Raw genomic sequence first — 24,252 nt, forward strand, 5'->3', positions numbered from 1 at the left:
CCTACCACGTTTTGGAGAGAAGACACCTAAGGCAATTTCAAATTATCTATCAAGACCTTAAATTACCCAGCATCCACCTTGCCTGGACATCCCTGTCACCAGAGATCAGGCCAGCGAAGCCAGCAGCCAAGTGCTGCGAGCTCCTGTCAACCCGTGTCTCAGCGAGCGGGACAGGACCTGTCACAGCAGCTTTCGTGACACAGCCCAGCTCCCGGCCGCGGCTGAAATGGCGCACGCAGCCAAAGCCCTTCACCCCATCCGTACCCTCCCTCGCGGCCAAGAAAGCAACCCCACGCTGCCACCGACGCCGCACGGTGTTAGCCACGCAGTCCAACCCATTAGGATCTTAATATGATTAATCCTCACTCAATTAATGAAGCCAGGGCGACCCTGAAAAGGGCCTTGACTGAGTTGCAACCGCAAGGCTCTGCGGAGCCCCACGGAGCAAACAGGAGAGAGGCCTGGGGGGTGCTGCACGGTCGGGGCTGGGGGCTGTTGGCCGCCCAACTCCACCGCCCCACACAGCCGGAGCTGCAGGTGGGGTGTTCCAGGCCAGGGGCCTCTGTACAAGAGAGTACAGAAACAGGGCGTTCTCTACATCCAGAACCTTTTGTTTGATGTTTTTCCCCAACTGGGGCTTCTGGAAGCAGGATAAATCAAGCTTGGCACAAAGAAAAGCGTGTGTCCATAAAGACACGGCTCAAGTTCTGTCTCTCTCAGCCTTCCATTTCCTGTGGTTATAAAACTTGCTGTCACTTTTAGAATTTTCAAAGGTTGTTTTTTTAGTTCCTTTTTACGTACACAAAAACAACAGAACCTTACAGAAGTCAGCTATAAGAAAAAACAAATCAATTCCTCAAATGGCTGTGAAGATGAAAGCGCCAGCCCAGGAAGAAGAACCAGTCTTTGGGAAGGTACAAAAAGAAACTCAGAGGAGGTGTCAGATCTAAAGCCAAAACCTCCATGTCAAATTACATCTGATGTAATTTAACATAAAAAAAAAAAAAAAAAAAAAAAAAAAAAAGAGAGAGAGAAAAAGATGAGAAAAGAACTCTAGATGCCAGGGAACAATACCTAGACAAACACGCTTCAAAATGTTCCCATCATCATTTCCCCACTGCAAACAAACAGCTGAAGGAAATCAGCCCCATACAGGACAACCTGATCAAGGCTTTGCCATGACACTTCTCGTGTGCGTGACTTCTGGTTCTGCCCCGAGATCCACACATCTGGTGCACAACTTCGAGAAAACCAGGGACTCATTTTTCAGTTAAAGAAAAAAACAAACAAACAAACAACAACAAAACATGCAAGGCCGATCTTGGAGAATCTTAAAATACTCCAAAGGAATGTGTTGGCCGTACCTCATTAAAGAAAGCCCACAACAAAACAAGGGAAAGACCTCTGCCAGATTTTAGACGCGAGCAGATAACAGCTCATAGTCCTTGGCTGCAGATTACGTGGCTGTGGCCAACATCTATCTGCAATGCTCCAAACAGGCAGAAATCACAGTGGGCCAAGGCTACTGCTCTGCACCCAAACAGGACACGGCTGCTCTGGCTTGACACCTGGGCACGGCGTGATCCCTGCCCTCGAGAGGATGCTGTAGAAGTCACACACGTGTATTTAAGCATCCCTCTCAGAAATAACGCTTCAGAGGGCGGTACAGAAGCTAGTTAAATACACGTTCCTGAAGCCAATGCCGATGATGAATTGTGTAACTACATATGGTAGAGGAACAGGCATTTTCACCAGCCTGTGTATGAATATTATGTCAACTTTACGCCTTCTCACCAATTCTTCTTCCACACGTATCCATCGCGGTGTATTAACATACACAAAACTGCAGGCTAAGTGACTTTCTCTAGAGCGTTCCCAAGTCTAATAACCTCATTTCTCTCCTGTCCACGACCAACACAAATCCAGCAAGAAAATCCCCTTGTCATAGCCCCATGTACAATTTTACTCTCCTCTGCCAGTGAAGCGTTTCGCTCGCGATTCCACCTTTCCTCCTCATCACTAGTTCTGTAATTTCCTGGCAATTTCAGTTCATGTCAAATCAAATTTGTCTGGACACAGGGAACAGCTAAGACCTAGGAAACCCATTTCATTTAAAATATCCAGCCGAGCAGGTTCCACACAAGCCAACCACCCACAAAACCGGGTGCTTTGAGCTCCAGTGAAATCCACCTCAGGACAGCAGGGATGTCACTTAGCTATTACCAAGGATAAGTTGAATCAGATATGGACTAAAGGTGCCTCTCCCACCCTCTGCTTCAGAGAGGCCTTCGAAACAGAACAGGCCAGGGAGGGAGGCAGAGGTGCAGAGGCAGAGCTCAGACCAGCACTGCTGCCTGCCAGGAGCCCCCCAAGCAGTCGGTCACAGAGGGGGAGCCCTGCTCTAGCAGCACCGATTGTCTGGCTTGGGGAGTGTTTAAAGTCTCCAGACTGAGGAGTGTTGAGCCAGCCCAGCCGTATCGCGCCATGGGCCTTTCCTCGGAGCAGCACAGCAGCATCCCTGCTCCTGTACCACTCCCAGGAGAGGGTCAGGGATTGCAGCAAGTACTAAATTGCACTAGAGCACCAAAAAGGCAGGGAGACCCTGCCTAACCCCGCACGCTTACCTGTACACAAGCAGACAGGCTCCTATAGGCGATACAGATATAGCTGTACCCCAAAGATACCCTACGGCCACTAGACACTGACCAAGACGGACCAAAGACAAGGGCAATGCAGCCAGCAGCGCTGCGACGGCACCGCGGCAGCGGGCGAGGGAAACGCAGGTGCCTCCATGTCGAGCGTGGCCTCTCCCGCGCGGCAGCGGCGCCGGAACAGCTCCGGGCTGAGCGACGACACGACCTCTGCTTTCGACCAGCGTCGTCCGCACTTTGCTCAGCTCAAAGGCACAATGGCAGTTGTCCAGAGTCCACAAGCTCCTTTTAACTGGGACGACCCTGAGCAGATAGGTCTCTTCGCCATCATCACCGAGACCGTACGGCTCTGAGCCGGTCGGCAGGACCGAGCTGGACACGGGCTGCAGGCACAGCCCCGGGTGGGTGAGGCAGTCCCTTTAGAATAAGTGCTGCTTTGTGATGGACCCGTGAATTCTGGAAACCAGACTTTCAAATACCTATAAAGGCTTGGCCACGCACCCAGGTACCTGCTGGCTGCTCAGGACTGCAAAACATCGCAGCGCTGGAGGCAGACGCAGCTTTGAGCATCGTACACCAGCTAAATTTAACTCACGAGGTTTAGAAATGGAGATAGGCTGCAAGTACCTGCAAAATAACAGAAGAACTCCTGCAGCTTGCCAGCTACGGTGGCGCTCCGGCAAGCCAAGGGACACAACCACGTGCAGGATGGCATCGGGAATGGCAGCGCCCCACCGGAGCTTCACAGCCTGAGCAGGTGTGGGGGGAGGGGAACCAGAAGCATCTCACAATCTCCCGGCACAGGGATGCCAACTAAGGCATCAGACCCCAGCGGTGCTCACAAAATAACCAAGGAGTGTCCTCGCAGTGACATACACATATTATTCAGCAATCAATCAGCCCCAGGATATCGGTATCGATGCACAAATCACAAAACCAAGTGCTAAACCGAGGCTTCACTACAGCATGGGTGCAAGTCCTTGACTTCTCCCCATCCTTTGTGGGAGAAACTACATGCAGGCCCTGACTCGCGCTAATACTGGTTTTGAGGGTTTTTTTCCAGGGGACGAGGGTTTGGGCAGGGATTGTTTTAATGTCTGCCATTTCATGGTTCAACTCACAGTCCACTCGAGTTCACGTCGGTCCATGGAACCACATGGCCACCACTGAGCAGTTTTGCTCAGTTCTCATGTCTACACTTCAAAGAGAAAAGTTAAGTTGCAGAGGATTCAGAAAGCTCTGTGCGAATAAGAAGGGAAACTTGACTCAATTAAAATGTAGAGCCTAAGGAGGCCCAGTCTATTCACTTCATCAATTAAATGCTCACAAAATTAATTCTGGCACGGCCCGAGTATGTCCACAGGAGTAAAAGACTGCGACAACAAATGGCTCATTAGGAAAAACCCAAACGAACTGCAAAGGTAACGCCACCATTCTACCCCCCGAAGCTCTCATAATGAAATCAATTTTGGTTTTCTTAAAAAAAAAAAGAAAAAACAAAACCCAAACCAAAAAACCCCAAGCCATGGCTGAGCTGGAACATGGGGATTTAACACTAATCACTTAGCAATGATCTTCAGGCTTCATCCCACCACAGAATTCAGACAAGATCACGTTGGCATCTTTTAATTTGAAGCTTATGAGCCCAAGGACAACATCCCCGTGAAGCACCGCAAGGCACTCGCACCGCAAGAAACTACCCTCACCGGCACCCTGTCAGCACCGAGGTCCCCCCCAGAGCCACTCCTTGGGGCGGGCAGGGACTTCTACAGGGCCAATCTCTGCCAGGGCCTGCCAGCCCTGATAGAGCACCAGCAACATAGAGTTTTGCATTTAGCTTTTACAGCTGTTTTACGAATTCCTGAAGTCGGGACCTAAACCAGACACCCCCACCCTCCTCAGTGGTAGGTGTGCAAAGGAGCACAGGGGCAAAACAACGACTGAAGGCCAACGATGCTGCGACAGGGAAAGTCCAGCCAGCCAGCCGCTGCAGCTCAGGAACTTCCCATACCTGCTGCGTTAGTTTTAATGCTCCCCGTTGGTCCCACCGCCCCCGACACCGCCGGGCGGTGGAGCAGCCCGTGGCAGAGTGCCACAGTTTAATAGCACGTTGTGTGAAAAAGCACTTCCGCCTGTTTATTTTAGACCTGCTGCATCATAATTTCCTGTAAGAAACAGAAAATTGATGTTCCCTCCTTGCTTTCTCTGACCTGCCCATGACTTCACGCACCTGCACGGTATCTCCCGTCAGCAAGCTCCTCCCCTAAGGTGAGAAAAGCGAAGGCATCGCTTGCCCAGAAACCTGCTCTGTGCTGCTCCTACCCCTGCCTTTTCCAGTGCTCCCCTTTGAGAGGGGTTAACCAGAACTGCCAGCAACAGCCAGGGCACAAACCGCCAAGCATTTACACGGCAGCATAATGCTGTCTTCTGCTTTGTTCTCTGTTCCTTTAAAGTAATTCCAAAATATCCTTTTTTAGGCTACGGCAGGGTGTTGAAAAGATGGTTTTAAAAGAAACAATTGCTGAGATACCAACAGCTCTTTCCTGAATAGTAAAAGCTGATGCAGAGCCAATTGCTGCGGTGTTTGTTACCTTGATGACACATGTCGCTGTCATACCTCGTTTACCACACTAGCACCCAGCCATGGAGTATTATCTGGTCTCTGCAACTTCCCACAATCTGCTTTAGCTATCCTAAATAATTTAGGATCAAATTTTCCTTCTCTACATCACCATATTCAGAAAAAAAAAAACAAAACAAACCAAACAAAGCAGCAGAGATAACCACGAAACGCCACAATAACCTCACTCCACTGCGAGCACCAATCATTCATCCCTACCTTTTTTTGCCACCCTTTAGTCAGCTATTAATCCCCAAAAGGGCCTTCCCAGGCTGCTGCCCCTCGGCTTTTCAAAGAGGACCTTGTCAGAAGTCGGCCCAACCAAACGCAGCGCTCCGGGAATCACACCTGCGGAGCGGGGCGATCCAGACCACCGGCGGACCTGAGGAACAAAGGTCAGACCCTTTCTCCCCCCCCCCCCCCCCCCCCCGCCTCCAGAAAACCAGCCCGACGCTCTCCATGTCCACAACCACACATCTACCAGCTTTTCCTACCGTGTCAGCGATATTCCGCAGCCCCCGGCTCCGCTGCCGCCTCTGCCACGGGAGAACCGGGCCGCTCCGGCGGGGGTGGGTGCGGTGGTGCTGCGGCACCCTCCCGTTCCCGGGAAAGCAGCCCCCCACCCCAGCCGCTGGCCCCCTGCCCACCGCCTCGCCTTCCCCTCGTCCTCCCCGGGCGCTCTACGCCCCAGCCCGGGTCACCCCAACCCGGGGGGGGGGGGGGGGGGTCCCCACTCCGGGAGGCTCTTGCTGCCGCCAGCCCCACCCGCGGCCGGCAACAGGGAGCGGAGGAGCCGCCTCCGCCTCCACCCCCAACCGGGGCCCGCGGCCTAGCCCGTCGCCAACGCCGGGGGATGTCCCTGCCGCCCTTACCGAGGCCCAGGCCCGCCGGAGACGCCCAGCCCAAGAGGCCTCGTAGCCGCCCCGGGCCCGGCGCGTCTCCACTGTTCCCCTGGCAACGGCCCCCCCCGGCCCGTACCACGGCGGCGCGAGCTTTACCGGCGCCGCCCCCCACCCGCCGCTCGCCCCCGCCCGGCCCGTCGCAGCCCCCGTCTCGCCCGGTGCGGCCTTACCCGTGGGGCCGAGGGAAAATGGAGGCCTCCGCGGCGGCGGCGGCGAGCGAGGGACGGGGGGGGGGGGGCGCGGGGGGGGGGCGGAGCAGACGAGAGGCGACCTCCGGGCGGGCGGAGCGGCGCCACATCCGCTTCCGGCGGCGGTGATGGGGGCGGCGGCGGCGGCGGCCAGGCGGGTGCTGCCGGTTTTGGTGCCGGTGCTGGTGCTGGGCGCGGTGGTACGCGGCGGCCCCGGGCCCGTCACTTGCGGCTCCGTGGTGAAGCTGCTCAACGTGCGGCATAACGTCCGTCTGCACTCGCACGACGTGCGCTACGGCTCCGGTAACCGGGAACACTCTCACCCCCGCCGGTACCGGCACCGCGGCCGCATGGCCGGGCCGATCCTGAGCGCGGTTTTCCCCTTCCGCAGGCAGCGGGCAGCAGTCGGTGACCGGGGTGTCGGCGGCGGATGACGGGAACAGCTACTGGCGGGTGCGGGGCCGCACGGCGGCCGTCTGCGAGCGGGGCACGCCGGTGCGGTGCGGGCAGGCCATCCGCCTCACGCACCTGGGCACCGGCCGCAACCTCCACAGCCACCGCTTCGCCTCCCCGCTCTCCGGAAACCAGGTACCCGCCGGGACCCCCCGCCTGACCGCGTTCCCCCCCTTGTCAGCCGGGCCCAGCCCCTTTCCCCGGGCACAACCGGGATCCCCCCTTGTCAGCCGGGTCCCCTGAGACCCTGACAGGTTCTCCCTGTCCCTGCCAGTCCTCACTGGGTCCCTCTTGTCCCTGCCAGCCCCATCTTGTTCTGCATGTGCCTACATGATTCTCCATATCCCTGCACCTCCCTGCCAGTCCCTCCCCAGTTGAGACTGGGACCCTCTTGTCCCCCGTGTCCCTACCAGCACTGCCTTGTTCCCTGGTCCCGACCAGGTCCCCTGTGTCTTTGCCAGTCCCACCTTATCCCCCATGTCCCTACCAGGTTCTCCCTGCCCCTACCAGTCCCAAACGGGTCGCCCATGTCCCTACCAGGTCTGTCTTGTCCCTCAGTCCAGACTGGGTCCCCCATGTCCCTGCCAGTTCCACCTTGTTCCCCAGTTCAGACTGGGTCCCCCTTGCACTCCCAGCACTCAAGTCCCAACCAGACCCTCCAAATTCTAACAGAACCCCTGTCCCAACCAGGTCCCTCCTCACCCCACAAGCCCAGACCCTCCCTCTGCCCCCGCTACTTGCTCTCTGGGCCCAACACAACACCCCCCCGCCCCCCCATCTTTCATCCCAGCCCCCAAAACGAGCTCTCTTTCACCCACAGGAGGTGAGCGCGTTTGGGGAGGCCGGCGAGGGCGACTACCTGGACGACTGGACGGTGGTGTGCAGCGGGACCTACTGGGCGCGGGATGGCGAGGTGCGCTTCCAGCACACCTCCACCGACGTCTTCCTCTCGGTGACGGGAGAGCAGTACGGGCGGCCCATCCACGGGCAGAAGGAGGTGCACGGCATGGCCGCCTCCAGCCAGAATAACTACTGGAAGGTGATGGAGGGCATCTTCATGCAGCCCAGCGAGGTCTTCAGAGCGGAGCAGTACCATGCGGAGTTGTGACGGACACACAGACTGCCACCGAGCTGCTGGGCGCTGCCCGGCGGTGTTTGGGGTCACTTCACCCGGGGGGACAGCCCCTGTCCCCACCAGGGTCTGACACACTCCGGGACGCTGAGCCCCAAATCCAACACGAAGCAGATCCCAACGTCCTGAATTCGATGCAGAGCAGATCCTGGTGTCCCAAATCTGACATGAAGCAGATCCCAATGTCCACACCTGACCCAAAGCAGAGCCCAACATCCAAGATCCAGCCCGAAGCAGATCCCCATGCCCTAAATCCAGCCCGAAGCAGATCCCCCATGCCCTAAATCCAGCCCGAAGCAGATCCCCATGCCCTAAGTCCAGCCCGAAGCAGATCCCCATGCCCTAAGTCCAGCCCGAAGCAGATCCCCATGCCCTAAATCCAGCCCGAAGCAGATCCCCCATGCCCTAAGTCCAGCCCGAAGCAGATCCCCATGCCCTAAATCCAGCCCGAAGCAGATCCCCCATGCCCTAAGTCCAGCCCGAAGCAGATCCCCATGCCCTAAGTTCAGCCCGAAGCAGATCCCCATGCCCTAAGTCCAGCCCGAAGCAGATCCCCATGCCCTAAATCCAGCCCAAAGCAGATCCCCCATGCCCTAAGTCCAGCCCGAAGCAGATCCCCATGCCCTAAGTCCAGCCCGAAGCAGATCCCCATGCCCTAAATCCAGCCCGAAGCAGATCCCCCATGCCCTAAGTCCAGCCCGAAGCAGATCCCCATGCCCTAAGTCCAGCCCGAAGCAGATCCCCATGCCCTAAGTCCAGCCCGAAGCAGATCCCCATGCCCTAAATCCAGCCCGAAGCAGATCCCCATGCCCTAAATCCAGCCCGAAGCAGATCCCCATGCCCTAAGTCCAGCCCGAAGCAGATCCTAATGTCCAGACCTGACCCAAAGCCAAGCCTAACACCCAGACCTGACCCAGAGCAGATCCCCAAAATCCCCAACCCTTCCCTGGTTGCTCCCTCCCCTCCCAAGACACCACCACCCCACCCCACCCCCCCCGCGAAGGGCTGGCTGTGCCCCGGTACCCCCCGCCACTCGCTGTACCCCAAACCCCTTTCCCCACACCCGGCGGGGCCCTGGGGGCCATAAAAGAGCTGAATTCCACGCACACACCCCTCCCCCCCCCGGCTCCCCGCGTTGTCGTGTGGCTGTTTGCGCCGAGGGGCGGCCCCGGTGCGTGTTTCCCCGCCGCCGCCGCCGCCGCCGCCGCCGCCGCCTATCCCGCTGCTCGCCTCGGCGGGGCGCTGCCGCTCACTCCGGGAAAGCACCGCTCGGCCCCGCCGAGCCGCCCGCCCCGCCCCGCCCCGCCCCGCCCCTCCCCGCCCCTCCCAGCGGGCACTCCGGGTGCGCGGGCGGTTGGCCCCTCCGGGCGGCGGCGGCGGCGGCGGCGGCGGGGCTGGGGTGGGAGGGTGGGACGCGGATATACACACACGCACACCGCCCCACCGGGGCCGGGGGCCGCCATGCCGCCGCCGCCGCTGCCCGCCGTGCTGCTCGGCCTCGTCGTCGTCGCGCTGCTCGCCGGGCTGCTGGCGCGGTCAGGGCCTGGGGGGGGGGGGGAGGGTGGCGGGGGGGGGGGGGGTTGGGGGCGTGGGGGTGCCCACGGGGACTAGGGGGTGGGGGTGGGGGTGACAGGGCTGAGGGGGTGCCCGCAAGGGTCGTGGAGGTTCCCTCGGGGCTGGCAGTGGGGTGTAGGGGGACCCGCAGGTGTTTGGGGGGGGGTGACAGGGCTGGGGAGGGGGGGACACGGACTCGCAAGGGTCAAGGGGGGGGCCCTCGGGGCTGGCAGTGGGGTGTTAGCGGGTTTTGGGGGCCCGCAGGGGTTTTGGGGGGGATGACAGTGCTGGCTGGGGTAGTGGCAGGAGTGGAAGGGGCTTATGGGGCTGGCACTGGGGTGTTAGGGGGTTTTGGGGGCCCGCAGGGTTTTTTTTGGGGGGGTGACAGTGCTGGCTGGGGTAGTGGCAGGAGTGGAAGGGGCTTATGGGGCTGGCACTGGGGTGTTAGGGGGTTTTGGGGGCCCGCAGGGGTTTTGGGGGGGATGACAGTGCTGGCTGGGGTAGTGGCAGGAGTGGAAGGGGCTTATGGGGCTGGCACTGGGGTGTTAGGGGGTTTTGGGGGCCCGCAGGGTTTTTTTTGGGGGGGTGACAGTGCTGGCTGGGGTAGTGGCAGGAGTGGAAGGGGCCTATGGGGCTGGCACTGGGGTGTTAGGGGGTTTTGGGGGCCCGCAGGGTTTTTGTTGGGGGGGTGACAGTGCTGGCTGGGGTAGTGTCAGGGGTAGAGTGGGCCTACGGGGCTGCATGGGGGCTGCCAGGGGAGTGGGGGGGACCCACAGGGCTGAGGATGAGGTGTTGGGGGTCTGGGGGAGGGCAGCAGGGGTTAAGGGGGGCAAAGAGAGCTTGGAGGGGGTGTCAGGAGTTTGGAGTGGCTCGCAGGGCTGGGAGAGTGGTGTTTGGGGTCTGAAGGAGGAACTTGCAGGGGTTTGGGGGGGGGGTCTAGGGCTGAAGGGATGGCGTACAGGGGCTGCGGGGGTTTGGGAGGGCGTACAGGGGCTGCGGGGGTTTGGGAGGGCCCACAGGGCTGGGTGGGAGGGTGTGAGGGGGTTGGGGGTTTACAGGAGTCCAGGAGTGGGCATGGGGTGTTAGAGGGGTGTGCAGGTCAAACCCTCTGGGTTTAGGGGGGGGCGGGGTGTCAGGGCTTGTGGGGGGGTGACCCTGCAGGGTCTCTGCCCCAGCCCTGGGAGCTCCCATCCAGCCGTGGGTGCTGGAGCTGGTGCTTGAAGGGCAAAGAGGGTCCCCAGCCCCAGCGAGGAGGCTGACCCTGGCCTTCCGCCTGTCCCCGCAGGTGGCTGGCGTGTCGCCTGGCCGTCACCTGGTGCCGGCAGAAGCTTCGTGCGGAGCTCAAGATTGGCTCCTTCGGCTTCTTCTGGGCACAGAACATCAGCCTCAAGTTCCAGCAGGAGCAGCAGACTGTGGTGGGTACCTGGGTGAGGGGCGGTGGCTGGCAGATAAGGGCAGGCAGGGCGGCTGTGGTCACTTCCAGGCTGGCAGCAAATCCCTGCAGCCAAGCTCCCGTTGTGCAGCGCCGTAGCTGGTGCCAGGTTCTTCCTCTTATGGCCAAACTTGGGGTTTTTGGCTGTTCCTGCATGATGCCAGGCATGGGGAGTGGAGCAGGAGCAGCGGGCTGAGCCTCACAAGGCAGAGCCTGGTTGTTTCTTCTCTGACCTCCCTGTGCCTCCTTGCAGGAGATCGACAACGTCTGGATCTCCAGTAAACTGAGCCGGGAGCTGCCGTACGTACCCCTGCCCCAGCTCCCTCCCTGTTCTCTCAGGGGGGGGTCTGGCTCATCCCTGATCCCACTGACTGTGGTTCTGCTGCCTTTACACCTTTCTGCAGTCCCTATTTCCCCATGGTCTGCTCTGTGTAGGCGTGAATCGCCCTTCTTTGAGGTGGCAGTGTCTTGTAGATGCCCTTGTGCCGGTCCTGCACGTCCCCAGGGCGGGAGGCATCCCTGGTGATGGGGTTGGACGTGCCATATGCGAGCTCTTGTAAGAGTTGCCCGTGCTGGTTTTCCTCAGGCGCTACTTTGAGCTGTGTTTCGGCGAGGTGCGAATCCGCACGGATCTCCAGAAGGGTCCTGGGTTCCAGCCGTCCGTCCCGGAGGCTCCCAGAGAAGACGATGGAAACGAAAGCAGAGCAGACCTGACTCTTAAACCCTCCCTGCTGAGGCTCCTTAGCCAGGTGAGGCGCTGGCTCGGTGAGAGGCTGTTGTGGGCTGCGCTGCTGTCAGACATCCCTCACGGTAGCACCTTCCTCCCAGCTCTTTTCCATCCACATGGACTCCATCAATGTCATGGTTCTGCACGCGGCCACCTCAGAGTCTCTCTGGCACATCCAGGCCAGCAAGACACGTCTCCTCCTGAATGGCAATGGGAAGAGGTAACGCTGTGCTTATGCCCTGCTCTGCTTCTCCAGCCTGGCCCTGGGTCCCAGGAAAGCTCCTCTGACCCCAGCCTGGTGTCTCGCCTCTCTCTGTCCTGCTCAGCAGCATCTCATGTCACCTGTGATGTGACACATTAACCTCCTCTGACGGTGGCCTGGCCCCTTTTCCCTTCACGGGAAGCTCAAGTTGTGTGTTCTCTAATATATGAGTTGCTGCACTGTGCATGGAGTTAGGGTGTGCTCTGCTTTTGGGAGGACTTGGAGCCTGGGGTCCCTGTGTCTCTCAGAAAAGAGAGGGCAGGGACTTGTTTCGGAGGCAGCAGGGCCCACGTCCTCCATCTATTCTCTGCTCTCCCCAGCCTGACCTGCGAGGTGAGCCTGTCAAAGGTGAACAGCAAAGTCCTCCGGAGCAGCCAGCTGGTGAGTGCTGGGGAAGGGAGAAATTCAACCCTTTAAGCCCAGGCACTGGCTCTCTGGGACACCCTGAGGACCTGTTCCAGCGTGTCCCCAAGGCTGGGCGATGCTGCAAGGCTCTGGGCTCCGTGCTGTGCCCAGCACTTCAGCATCTGCTGGCGGGGAGTTGGGCGACTCCCTGCGCACTCCTTGCCCGTGTCCCCGCACAGGATGACACCTGCCTGGCAGAGCTGGCCCTGGCGCTCTCCCTCTCGCTGGAGATCAGCAGCAAGCGGCGGCTGGTGGGCGTCAGGCTGCGTGTCCGGACCCTGCAGGCCGAGCTGCACGAAGGGCTTTTCTGCAGCCCCCTGCTGCGCCGCGTCGCTGCCGGGGCCCAGTGCAGCAGCGCGGGGGAACAGCCTGGCGCAGGTCAGGGATGGGGACAGGGACAAGCTCTGGGCAGGGCAGGGGCTGGTAGCCCCCATACTTGCACTGAAGCCAGAGGGATTTGGCTGTGCCATCGCTCCCTCCCGCTGCAGGGTGTGGGGGTTTGGGCAAGAGCCTCCCTGTGACTCGGTGTGTCCCTTTCCAGACGCGGGGGAGCCCCTGAAGTCCCTGTCTGTGCTGAGCAGGGACACGCTGCAGCTCATCCCCAGGAGGGTGGAGGTGAAGCTGGAGAACACCAGCACGGTGCTGTCTATGAACAGCCAGAAGAGGTAAGGAGGCAGGTGGAGGGGGAGGCTGTCCCAGCCCCAGTTAGCGCTGGGGACACAGATTTGGGGACAACTGTGCCATTCCCTCCTTGTCCTCTGCTGTGGCAGACCACAGAGTGAGTTCTAGAGCCCACCCCAGTGGGAAGGACTGAGCTTGGCCCGGGACTGGGCTTTTGGGGAAGGAGGAAGGCATGTGAGCTCGTTGTCCAGTAGGAAAACTGATGGGATCCTCTGCTGATGGGATGAGAGTGCTGGGCTGGCGTCTTTGTCTGTGCCAGCGTGCTGGTCAGCTGGGGATGAAGGTGGGGAGATGGAGGACGTGACGGTGCAGTTCCCTTCTGGCAGTGACTCCCTGCTTCTTTACAGGCACCTCACCTGGAGCCTGAAGCTGCTGCAGTTTCTATATCAGCGTGAAGAGGAGCAGATCCCGCTGCGCAACTTCACGCCCACCTCAGACCTGGACCAAATGAGTGTAGACCTCCAGCTGGAGGGCAAGTAGCCAGGAGGGTGCCCATGGAACAGGGCTGCCGTCGCTGCCCTCCGCCACCCCTCTCACTTCTGCTCCTCTCTCCCCCCAGACGGCCTTCTCCTGTCCCAGAGCCGCCAGCGCATCGTGTGCCTCAACTCCCTGAAGACCAGCGTGCAGGTGAGTGAGCGCTGGGCCCGCTCCCGTCCCCCAGGGTTGACTGGTTCGGCTCCTGGCACGAGTTTTTTTTGCCACCCGGCCCTCTCCCTGCTCTAGGTCACAGCCATTGACCTCTCAGCTGCTGTGCTGCTCAACACCTGCATCATCCACTACCGCCACCAAGAGTTTTCGCACTGGCTGGGCCTGTTGGCACAGGAATACAGGTGCCGGGCGGTGCCTGTCCCCAGCCAAGGGCACAAGGGAAGGTAAACTCGGCCTCAGTGCAGCTGCTGGTATCGCAGCTTCTTTCCTCTTTGCCGGCCACGCTCTGACAGGGTGCCTGGGCACCCAGCACTTTCTCTGCCCTGTGCACGGCCTGCGGGGTGGGGAGGCTGGTACGAAAGGTGGCAGGCGGTTGTGGGGGGCCCCTGTGGAGAGGGTGTCCCTCTGGACCTGCTCTCTGCCAGTCTCCGTGGCGTGCAGTGCCCCAGTAACAGCCCGTCCCTGCTTATCCTGCGCAGGAGCTATCCCCAAATCATAGCGCCCATCATCCTGTGTGCCTCGCTGTCCAACGTCAACGTGTCGGTGCAGCTGGGGGACACGCCACCCTTCGCCTTGGGCTTCAACTCCATCTCTGCAGGTACAGGCCGGCAGCTGGCACCAGGACGGCTGCTGGGCTCTTCTTGGGGGTTGGTGGCTCCGCCAGAGAGGCGCCAGGATGGGGATGGGGAGGGCCGTGCCACCTCTGTGCTTGCCCGTGTCTGTGTCTGGCCAGGGGCTGTGGACCTCTGCCTGGCTGTGTCGGGGTTGCCCCGGCTCAGGAGCAGCCGAGCAGGCAGCAGCGAGCCCTGCCTGCGCTCACCCCCTCCTCCCTGCCCGCAGACTACCAGCACCTGCGGCCACAGAGCGTGCACCAGCGAGCGGTGCTGGCCGTGGACCACCTCTGCTGGCGCGTGGGCAACGACTCGCACATCCAGCGTGCCCCGCATCCCCCCAACATGCACGTGTGGGGAGAAGCCCTCATCCTCGACTCCTTCAACCTGCAGGTGAGGGGCACGAGCCGAGGGGGCGAGAGGTGGCTCATGGAGGGGGGGCGGATGCCTGTTTCCAACTTCATGCAGGTGGCATGGGGACATCTTGCAGCCTGAGAGTGACCGTCCCGTTTGTCCTACAGGGCAGCTACAACCAGCCCCTGGGCATGTCCAGCGCCCAGTCGGACACACTCTTCCTGGACTGCACCATCCGGGGGTTGCAAGTGGAGTCGTCGGACACCTGCACCGAGTGCCTGGCCAGGGTCCTGCCCCTGTTCTGCCTGCGGCCCAGCGGGGCTGAGCTTGCCAAGCAACCCCCCTCTGCCTCAACTGAGCCCTGGGGGCTGCTCTGGAAGGTGGATCTGAAGGTGGAGGATGTGAACCTTTTCACACTCTCAGCCCTGGTGGGTAAGTAGCATCCAGGGTGATCCCAGATGGCTGTCCTGGAACAGCCCCGGCAGTCAGAGGAACCTGGCACGTCATAGCATGCTTCCTCCATGCCGCCAGCGCTGACATGCCATCTCTCTAGGTGCCCTGGAGCTGCGGCTGGACACGCTGACCATCCTGGGGAGCGCCGAGAGCTGCACGGTCAGCGTCCAGGGCATGGTGCTGGCCTTGGTGAAGAGCATCACGGAGAAGATGCAGCCGTGCTGCAAAGCTCCTGCCATTCCCAACCCGGTGGCCAACCTCTCCATGCTCTCTGTCACTTACCACAGCAGCATCCGCTCCCTGGAGGTTGGTCTGGGCCTTAGGTCTCACCTTTATCCTGTACTGGCTGGACTGGGATGGTTGGGGGAGGGTTGGTTGGCACTGAAAGGTGCTGGAGAGGAGAACGGGGCTGTGCCGTGCCGGACCTGGCGGTGACTTGGTACCTGCGCGTTCCCTCTGGTGTAGGTGCAGTGCGGTGAGGGGCTGGCAGTGCTGTGGAGCCCGCCCGACCACATGCGCTTGTACCATCACACCCTGGCCACCCTGCAGTGCCACGAAGCCTTGCGGAGCGCCCTCAGCCAGAGGACACCTCATTCCCTGCCCCCAGAGAGCCCAGCGTCCCACCCGGCCACCCCTCCTGAGACACCGGGTCCCCTCCAGCCAGATGGGACCCCCCCCAAAAGACTCCTGTCCCTGTCACTGGAGCTGAGCTCTGCCAAGCTCACAGCCTTTGTCTCCGAGGCCAACTACATCAGCCTGGCTGCCGAGCGGACCTCCGTGAGCTGGCACGGCGGCGCCCTGCACGGCTACTGCCCCGAGCTGGCAGCCGGCTTTGACGGACACAGCATCTTCAGCTTCAAGGAGGTGGAGGTGAAGCTGCTGCCAGAGCTGGAGGAGGTCATCTTGCACCGCTGCGCCTTCCCCACCCTGCGTACCCTCCGCAACCGTGGGTGGGCCTTCTCCTTTGCCAGCGTGACCATCGAGTTCCCCTACCAGTACGACTTCTCCCACACGCTGGACGCTGCCGTGGGCGTGCAGAAGTGGCTGAAAGGCCTGCACCGGCGCGGGCGCCCTGCCAGCGCGGCGCTGCCCCCCGACCTCCTGCTCAAAGTCACGCACTTCTCCTGGGTCTTCCTGGATGACGTCTTTGAAGTCAAGTTACGAGATAACTACGAGCTGATGAAGGATGAGAGCAAGGAGAGCGCCAAGCGCCTGCAGCTGCTGGACGCCAAGGTGGCGGCGCTGCGCAAGCAGCACGGCGAGCTGCTGCCTGCCCGCAAGATCGAGGAGCTTTACGCCTCGCTGGAGAAGAAGAACATCGAGATCTACATCCAGCGCTCGCGGCGCCTCTATGCCAACACGCCCATGAGGAGGGCTCTCCTCACCTGGACCCTGGCCCACTTGGAGCTGGTGGCCATGGCCGACGAGTCCTTCCACGGCACGGAACGTGTGTTGGAGCAGATGAGGGACCTGGATGGCGTCAGCCCGTTCCCCCCAGAGGGTCTGGAGATGGTCACCCAGTGGTGCCGCATGATGAAGGGCAGAGTTGGCAGCTTCTTTGGTGAGTTGCTTCGTGTGAGGGTGCCTGTGGAGGACAGCACGGTGCCTGCATGGCTCCCAGGACGGGAGTGCCAGGGATGTGCTGGCACTGTATGGTGTGTAACCAAGCAGGGGCAATGATTTTTGGAGGTTCAAGGGAGTGGGAAGGGAGCAGAGAGATGTCACAGGACAGCGGCTCCTGCCATGGCCCAGAGTGGGGGACGGGGGCAGCGTCCCTTCGCTGCCCCATCTCTCAGCCCTTCCTCTGCCCTGCAGTGCGGATCCGTGACTACCCTCGCTACCTCTTTGAGATCCGGAACTGGCAGCTCTCCGGCCGGCTGATCGGAGCCGAGCAGTGCGGCCAGGCCTGCTCCCGGCGCCGCCAGGTCCTGAAGCTGGGGCCGCCCTGGGGGGATGCAACGGTGGAAAGGAACATGCCACCCTTGAAGTTCTACCACGATTTCCACTGTAAGAGCTGGAGGGACAGGGGGGGCTCTGTGCTGGGGTGGGGACGGGGCTGTGTGGGACATGCAAAGGGCTGAGCCAACCTGTATGTCCCCAGCTGAGATCTCCCAGTACACCATCGTGTGGGGGCCCTGCTGGGACCCAGCCTGGACGCTGATCGGCCAGTGCGTGGATCTCCTCACCAAGCCCTCAGAGGACCCCAGCGCCCCGTTGCCCTGGTGGGACAAGAGCCGCCTTCTCTTCCACGGGGACTGGCACATGGACATCGAACAGGCCAACTTGCACCAGCTGGCTACCGAGGTGGGTGCCGCCAGGGTAGGGTGCAGAGGACGGCGTGGGGTCAGCTCACACCTGCCTCTCCCCACGCTTGTCCTTGCAGGACCCCTACAACACCACGGAGAACATGCACTGGGAGTGGAGCCACCTCTCCTTCCACTGGAAGCCGGGGCAGTTTGTCTTCAAGGGCAACCTGGACATCAACGTCCGGACAGCCTCCAAGTGAGCGTGGGCCCAGGAGCGTGGGGGCTGCCACCAGTGCTGGGGGGTAACTGGGGTCTCTTTCCCCATTCAGGTACGACGACTGCTGCTTCCTGCACCTGCCTGACCTGTGCATGACGCTGGACCTGCAGTGGCTGTGCCACGGGAACCCCCATGACCACCACGGCGTGGTGCTGCGCTCCCCGGAGTTCCTGCCCGAGGTGCCAGTGGGGCAGCAGTATGATTCCTACCGTGCCTTCCGCTCCGAGAACCTCAACCTCTCCATCCGGATGGACCTGACACGGCCCAGTGAGGGTGGGTAACAGCACCCCGGGGATCCCTCGGGGCCAGGGCAGGGCTTGCCGGTTTTAGCAGCCCTTGTGGGTCCTGCGTTGGGTGCTGCCGTGTCCCCGCGGCGTTGGCTGATGGCAGGTGTATTCTCAGAGCACTCCCAGCCCCGGATCCTGCTCTACAGCAGCACCCTCCGCTGGATGCAGAACTTCTGGGCCACGTGGACCAGCGTGACGCGCCCCATCTGCCGCGGGAAGCTCTTCAACAACATGAAACCCAGTAAGAAGAAGCTGGGGCAGCATTACAAGCAGTTGTCTTACACTGCGCTCTTCCCCCGGCTGCAGGCAAGTCCTGGGGGTGGGGGTCCGGGGTTACCTCCCCGCTCTGCCTGCGCTGGGCTCTCAGCCCCTGCTGTCTGCTCCCTCGCAGGTGCATTACTGGGCCTCCTTTGCCCAGCAGCGGGGGATCCAGGTGGAGTGCTGCCAGGGGCACATCTTCACTCGTGGCACCCAGAGGCTCATCCCACAAGGTGAGTGGGAACCCTGCCGGCAGCGCTTCCAGGCAGGGCAGGGGTCCCCCGGTTGATCCCCTTTCCCTGTCCCCCAGCCGGCACGGTGATGCGACGCCTCATTTCGGAGTGGAGCATCACGCAGATGGTGAGCGACCTGAGCCAGGTCACCGTGCACCTCATGGCCTCCACTTGTGACGAGAATGCCGACCACCGGCTCGACACCCTGGTGAAGAAAACCCATCTGCTGAGCCTGTCCTCCCTCGCCTACCAGCGGCACAGCAACCGCACGGCTGAGGAGGTACCGCTGCAAACACACCCGGGGCACGGCGGCCTGTGCTGGCATCCTGATGGCGTCCCCCTGGCACAAGGGGACCTTGGTCTTTGGCTGTAATGGGGGAGGGATTTGGCTGGAGAGGAGGCAGACCTGCAGGGCCTCTGATCTCCTGAGCGCTTGGCCAGAGGGAGGCCTTGTTCCAGCCGCAGCATCCCTGGTACGGGTCCCTGGTGAGGGCTCTGGGGCGGTCCGCCAGACTCTGGTCCCCCCACGCTCTGCCCGCAGGGTTCCCAGCCCCTCTGTGTGAGGCCCCTGGGCAGGGGGTGGCTTTGCTGTGCTGAGGCTCTGACCCCTCTATGCCCAGGAGCTTCCCCTGCGGGATGGGGACGATGGTTTCCACACGCACCAGCTGCACTTGGTGGACCTGCGAGCATCCTGGACCACCACCAACCGGGACATCGCCTTCGGCCTCTACGACGGCTACAAGAAAGCGGCTGTGCTCAAGCGCAACCTGTCCACCGAGGCCCTGAAGGGGCTGAAGATCGACACGCAGCTGCAAGCCAAGAAGCTGAAGCGGGGCCCACTCTCTGCTCATTCCGTCCCTGCCAGAGTCACCGCTCCCATCACCAGCGGCCGCCCTGAGAGAGCCTCCTCGGGGGGTGAGCGCGGCAGGGAGGGGAAACTCACGGCCAGCGATGTGCATGCTAGCCCAGGGCCATGCCTGCCTTCACCTTGTCACCCCCAGCCAGCCCCCCGCAGCCTTGCACTGACCCTTTCTCCTCCCTCAGGGGCCTACATGCTGCAGAAGCTCATTGAGGAGACGGACAAGTTCGTGGTCTTCACGGAGGAGGAGTCGGGGGCGAGCGAGCAGCTCTGCGGCATCGCCGCCTGCCAAACCGACGACATCTACAACCGCAACTGCCTCATCGAGCTGGTCAACTGCCAGGTACCTGCCCTGGGCCAGCCTGCCTGTCCCCACGCTCTCTGCTCCCCGCGGCCTCGCTGTGAGAGGGGCCGTGCCGGCCCCCCAAAGGGCTCGTCTGACCCACAGGGTCTCTCCCCCCGCAGATGGTGCTGCGCGGCGCCGAGACGGAAGGCTGCGTGATTGTGTCCGCCGCGAAGGCCCAGCTGCTGCAGTGCCAGCACCACCCCGCCTGGTACGGGGACACGCTGAAGCAGAAGACATCCTGGACCTGCTTGCTGGATGGCATGCAGTATTTTGCCACGACGGAGAGCAGCCCCACCGAGAGGGAGCACGGGCAGCTCTGGCTGGAGGTGAGTGGCTGGGGGGGAGCTGTGACGGGGGAGCTGCATGGGGGGCAGGCAACCCTGCCGATGTCCCGGCCAAGGGACAGCCAGCGGTGTCTCCTTGCCTCCCCAGGTGAAAAATATTGAGGAGCATCGGCAACGGAGCCTGGACTCGGTGCAGGAGCTGATGGAGAGCGGGCAGGCGGTGGGGGGCATGGTCAGCACCACCACAGGTACTGCCCGCAGAGCTGGATGCTGTGCCTGCCCCCCTCCTGCTCCTGTGTGACCCCCAAGGCTGGTGAAGCTGAGAGCGCCTGGCCCGTCCTCAGACGGCTCCAGGAGCTGGCTGATGCTCTGAGCTCTGCGCCGTGGGGTCCCGAACGCACTGGGACAGGGTACTCTGACTGTGGTCCCCCTTCCCAGACTGGAACCAGCCCTCGGAAGCCCAGCAGACCCAGCAGGTGCAGAGGATCATCTCTCGCTGCAGTTGCCGCATGTACTATATCAGCTACAGCCACGACATCGACCCCGAGCTGGCCACGCAGATAAAGCCCCCTGAGACTCCTGCCAACCAGGAGAAGGAGGACCTGCTGAAGAAGCAGGAGGGTGGGTACATCCAGGCAGTGTGTCTCGGGTGGGTAGAGCTGTGAGCTGACCCACAGGTGCCACCTAAATCCAGGGATGGTCGGGTTTGGCCCTGCTGAAATGCGAGGGGTGCATACAGGAGGGGTCCCCAGCCACGTGGCAGTGCACCAGATGATGCCGGACATGCTGTGCCTGCTGGAGCCAGTGTAACCACCTTGGCTTGTTTCCCATCCCTCTCCATCTCTGGCTGGCCCCCACACGCCTCCCATTTCTGTCCGTGCTGAGGCCCCACTTGCCCTCTGTGTGGCCCTGCAGGAGCTGTGGATACGTTCACACTGATCCACCACGATCTGGAGATCTCCACCAACCCTGCGCAGTATGCCATGATCCTTGACATCGTCAACAACCTGCTGCTGCACGTGGAGCCCAAACGCAAGGTACCCACGAGGCTTCGGGTCGCCGTGTCCCTCACTGCACCTAGGGCCATCCTAACCTTCCCCTATCCCCGTTGTCCAGGAGCACAGCGAGAAGAAACAGCGGGTGCGCTTCCAGCTGGAAATCTCCAGCAACCCCGAGGAGCAGCGCAGCAGTATCCTACACTTGCAAGAGGCCGTGAGGCAGCACGTCGCCCAGATCCGGCAGCTGGAGAAGCAGATGTACTCCAACGTGAAGGTGAGCCCGCATCCAGGCAGGGCCTGGCTTCCCCGGGGTCCCTGCTCTGGGTTGTTGAGGGTTTTCTGTCCTTCAGTCCCTGCAGGACGACAGCAAAAATGAGAGCCTGCTTGATCTCAACCACAGGCTGCAGCAGCAGCTGAGCCAGGAGAAAGCTGACCTGCAGCTGGAGAGCGAGGAGCTGAACATACTGATCAGGTAGGGGCCATCTCTGGCTTCCCCAGTGTTGTGTCCCCCTTATTCCAGTGCTCCCACATCCCAGCGTTCCCCTCTCTGCTGCAGGTGCTTCAAGGACTTCCAGCTGCAGCGAGCCAACAAGATGGAGCTGCGAAAGCAGCCGGAGGACGTGAGCGTGGCACGGCGGACGGAGTTCTACTTCGCCCAGGCACGCTGGCGCCTGACCGAGGAGGACGGGCAGCTGGGCATAGCCGAGCTGGAGCTCCAGCGCTTCCTCTACAGCAAGGTACCGAGCTGGCTGGTGGCACCTGCAGCCCTCGAGCCAGGGCCCTGGGACACGCGGGGCTGACGGGTCTGTGTGTGCAGGTCAACAAGTCTGACGACACGGCCGAGCATCTGCTGGAACTGGGCTGGGTCACGATGAACAACCTCCTGCCCAACGCTGTGTACAAGGCAAGCAGCAGCCTGGGGGAGCAGCCCTGCACCCTTGGGGACCTATAGGTGACGTAGCCAGGGTGGCCTGTCCTCCCCCCAGCCACCCATCCTCTTCCCTGCAGGTGGTGCTGCGTCCCCAGAGCTCCTGCCAGTCCGGACGGCAGCTGGCACTGAGGATTTTCAGCAAAGTCCGGCCACCCGTGGGAGGCATCTCCATCAAGGAGCACTTCGAGGTGCTGGGGCCGGGTGGGGCGGTGGCAGGGTCCCCGTGGGGTGTGGGCAGCGCGTGCCTGGCTCTGACCGTGCCTCTCTTCCCCGCAGGTGAACGTGGTACCCCTCACCATCCAGCTCACCCACCAGTTCTTCCACAGGATGATGGGTTTCTTCTTCCCTGGCCGCAATGTGGAGGAGGAGGAGGTGGGGGATGAGGAAGACAAGTCCAAGCTGGTGACGACAGGTAGGAGGCTCATGGTCACCCTCCTTCCTGGCACCCGAGCCATGTCACGGAGCAGCTCTGGCTGCGTGTCCAGGATATGTTGGTGGGCAGCTGCTGCTGGGCCACACATCGAGGAACAGGGACTTGGGGTCTCCCCTGTGGGCCGCTGGGGAGAGCAGCGAAGCTGGCAGGGGTCTGGGTCACAGCTAAGCCCCAGCCCGATGCCAGCCACCACCTCCCGCCCTGTTTGTGCCAGGGATCCCCGTGGTGAAGCCGCGGCAGCTGATCGTGGCCGATGACTCGCTGGGCCCAGGGAAGGGGGTCGCTCAGGGACTGAATCGGACGTCAGGGGTCAGAAGATCATTCCGAAAAGCACCCGAGGTACCTGCTGCTGCCTTGAGGGGGGAATCTGGGAGAGCCCTGCTGTGGAGCCAGACTGTTTTCCCTCGGCTGCAGGGTTGGGCAGCCTCGTCCTCCCCCACTCGCCTGTCCGTTTTCTCCTGCTCCCTCCCTCCTTGCATCCTTTACAACCAAGCACCTGCACGCTTGTCATGATCCCTGCAGCATCTCATTTTCCTAACACCGTGCCAGAGCAGCTCTCACCTCTCGCTGGTGAAGCAATGCCATGGCCTAGTGCCCGGCTGTCCCTTCCCCGCTGGTTCCTGGCTGTGTCCCTTCTCCTTCCCTTCTGCTCATGGCTCCTGCTCTGGCCCCAGCATCCCGTAGATGACATCGACAAGATGAAGGAGCGAGCGGCCATGAACAACTCCTTCATCTACATCAAGATCCCGCAGGTGCCGCTCTGCGTCAGCTACAAGGTGCGGGGCCGGCGGGACGAGGCGTGCTGGGGAGGGGGCACCGTCCCTCGGGCTGGGGGTGGCCTGGGGCGTCATCCCCTGCTGCCTGACACCCTTGTCACCCAGGGCGAGAAGAACAGCGTGGACTGGGGCGACCTGAACCTGGTGCTGCCGTGCCTGGAGTACCACAACAACACGTGGACGTGGCTGGACTTTGCCATGGCGGTGAAGAGGGACAGCCGCAAAGCCTTGGTGGCACAGGTACGTGGGACCCCATCCCTCAGCGCCTCCTTCCCGCTGCCAGGGAAGCTGCCGGAGCTGCTCTGCCCAGGCTGGAGGTGGTAACCCCACAGCGGGCAGCACCTTCTCCAGGGCGGGAAGCAGCCACGCTGCCTCAGCAGCTCAGGCTCTCACCCCCGTCGAGGGGCCTGGGTGCAGCCGTGGGGGAGCTGAGCCCCCTAAATCTTGGGGCAGGTGATCAAAGAGAAGCTACGCCTGAAGCCGGCGGCGGGCGCAGAGGCCCGGGGGAAGCTGGAGAACAAATCGGACGGGACCATCCAGCAGCAGGAGGAGGACGAGAAGGCGCGTCTGCTCATCGGGCTGAGCGTGGGCGAGAAGAACCCCAGCAAGAAGTCGATCTTCGGCAGGCGCAAATGATGGCAGCACCCGGCAGGCCGGGAAGGGATTGGGGTGCCCTGTGCTCCCCCCTCTGGCGGGGCACCCCTGTGGTGGGGGGAGGACACACACACACACACGCTCACTGCTCGGTGCAGCGCTGCCCGAGGCGGGGGTTAGCCACGCACAGGCCCTCGGCAGCCCCGTTGCTGCGGGGCAGGGGCGCAGCAGCACGGGGAGCTGGGGCGCAGCGTGCTCCGGGGCCGCTTCGTGGGGCGCAGACCCCCCCGTGCCAAGGGCTCCCGTGAGTTTCGCCCCTCCCTGCTGTGTGGGTGCTTGGCCCAGCCCCTGGGCCTGGTGAAGCAGCAGGGTCATTGCTCCAGGCTGGGAGAAAGGGGAACGGGAGAGAGTTTAAATAAAGAGTTTTTAATTTGGAACAGTCTTGGGCCAGTGGCTCATTACTTCACTCCCCATTCACAGCGCCAGGCTCAGCGCTGTCCCCCTCTATGCTCAGCAGCACCCGCTGTGACATTTCCCCTGGGGCCTGCTCGCGGCACCCGCTTTTAGGGGCTCGGGGGCTCCCTTGCAGCACCTGCATCTCCCCGGGCTAAGCGCTTGTGCTCATCCCTCTCCGGGTCTTCTCCGTGAGTTCCCCGG

At 61.7% G+C, this 24,252-nt stretch overlaps 2 protein-coding genes across 4 annotated transcripts; both read left to right on the forward strand.

The window, feature by feature from the left end:
• The first annotated feature begins 6,489 nt into the window (after window positions 1-6,489).
• Window positions 6,490-7,922, forward strand: SDF2 (stromal cell derived factor 2). Its single transcript, XM_086475423.1, has 3 exons — window positions 6,490-6,664; window positions 6,753-6,949; window positions 7,635-7,922. The coding sequence occupies exons 1-3, from the start codon at window positions 6,490-6,492 to the stop codon at window positions 7,920-7,922; spliced, it is 660 nt and encodes a 219-aa protein (XP_086331549.1).
• Window positions 7,923-10,785: 2,863 nt separating this feature from the next.
• BLTP2 (bridge-like lipid transfer protein family member 2) lies at window positions 10,786-23,727 on the forward strand. Of its 3 annotated transcripts, none has more exons than XM_086475046.1 (38): window positions 10,786-10,915; window positions 11,186-11,232; window positions 11,519-11,681; window positions 11,761-11,879; window positions 12,242-12,302; window positions 12,506-12,704; window positions 12,868-12,991; window positions 13,355-13,479; window positions 13,567-13,634; window positions 13,731-13,879; window positions 14,135-14,253; window positions 14,496-14,659; window positions 14,788-15,052; window positions 15,174-15,379; window positions 15,539-16,634; window positions 16,889-17,080; window positions 17,175-17,377; window positions 17,457-17,575; window positions 17,649-17,869; window positions 17,999-18,189; window positions 18,275-18,374; window positions 18,452-18,654; window positions 18,995-19,289; window positions 19,419-19,576; window positions 19,699-19,905; window positions 20,012-20,111; window positions 20,302-20,484; window positions 20,779-20,900; window positions 20,980-21,135; window positions 21,212-21,333; window positions 21,418-21,598; window positions 21,679-21,765; window positions 21,870-21,980; window positions 22,069-22,204; window positions 22,440-22,564; window positions 22,900-23,001; window positions 23,107-23,241; window positions 23,455-23,727. In XM_086475046.1, exons 4-38 carry the CDS (start codon window positions 11,776-11,778, stop codon window positions 23,635-23,637), a joined length of 6,312 nt encoding a protein of 2,103 aa, XP_086331172.1. In that variant the 5' UTR covers window positions 10,786-10,915; window positions 11,186-11,232; window positions 11,519-11,681; window positions 11,761-11,775; the 3' UTR covers window positions 23,638-23,727. The 3 variants fall into 3 exon arrangements, with proteins under 3 accessions (XP_086331172.1, XP_086331173.1, XP_086331175.1); XM_086475047.1 differs by having other exon boundaries at window positions 10,796-10,915; window positions 12,506-12,680; window positions 14,138-14,253; XM_086475049.1 differs by lacking the exons at window positions 10,786-10,915; window positions 11,186-11,232; window positions 11,519-11,681; ... (2 more) ...; window positions 12,868-12,991; window positions 13,355-13,479 and having other exon boundaries at window positions 11,870-11,879; window positions 14,138-14,253.
• Window positions 23,728-24,252: the final 525 nt, after the last annotated feature.

Source organism: Leptosomus discolor, chromosome 18 (genome assembly GCF_034619465.1).
Source record: "Leptosomus discolor isolate bLepDis1 chromosome 18, bLepDis1.hap2, whole genome shotgun sequence".
Taxonomy (NCBI): Eukaryota; Metazoa; Chordata; class Aves; order Leptosomiformes; family Leptosomidae; genus Leptosomus; species Leptosomus discolor.

Bases quoted from the DNA above. Each gene is read 5' to 3' on its own strand.
- SDF2 (XM_086475423.1), top strand. From the start codon at position 6,490: ATGGGGGCGGCGGCGGCGGCGGCCAGGCGGGTGCTGCCGGTTTTGGTG. The intron at 6,665-6,752 runs GTAACCGGGAAC...CCCCTTCCGCAG, and splicing joins CGACGTGCGCTACGGCTCCG to GCAGCGGGCAGCAGTCGGTG. The intron at 6,950-7,634 runs GTACCCGCCGGG...TTTCACCCACAG, and splicing joins CCCCGCTCTCCGGAAACCAG to GAGGTGAGCGCGTTTGGGGA.
- BLTP2 (XM_086475046.1), top strand. From the start codon at position 11,776: ATGGACTCCATCAATGTCATGGTTCTGCACGCGGCCACCTCAGAGTCT. The intron at 17,870-17,998 runs GTGGGTAACAGC...GTGTATTCTCAG, and splicing joins CCTGACACGGCCCAGTGAGG to AGCACTCCCAGCCCCGGATC. The intron at 23,242-23,454 runs GTACGTGGGACC...ATCTTGGGGCAG, and splicing joins GCAAAGCCTTGGTGGCACAG to GTGATCAAAGAGAAGCTACG.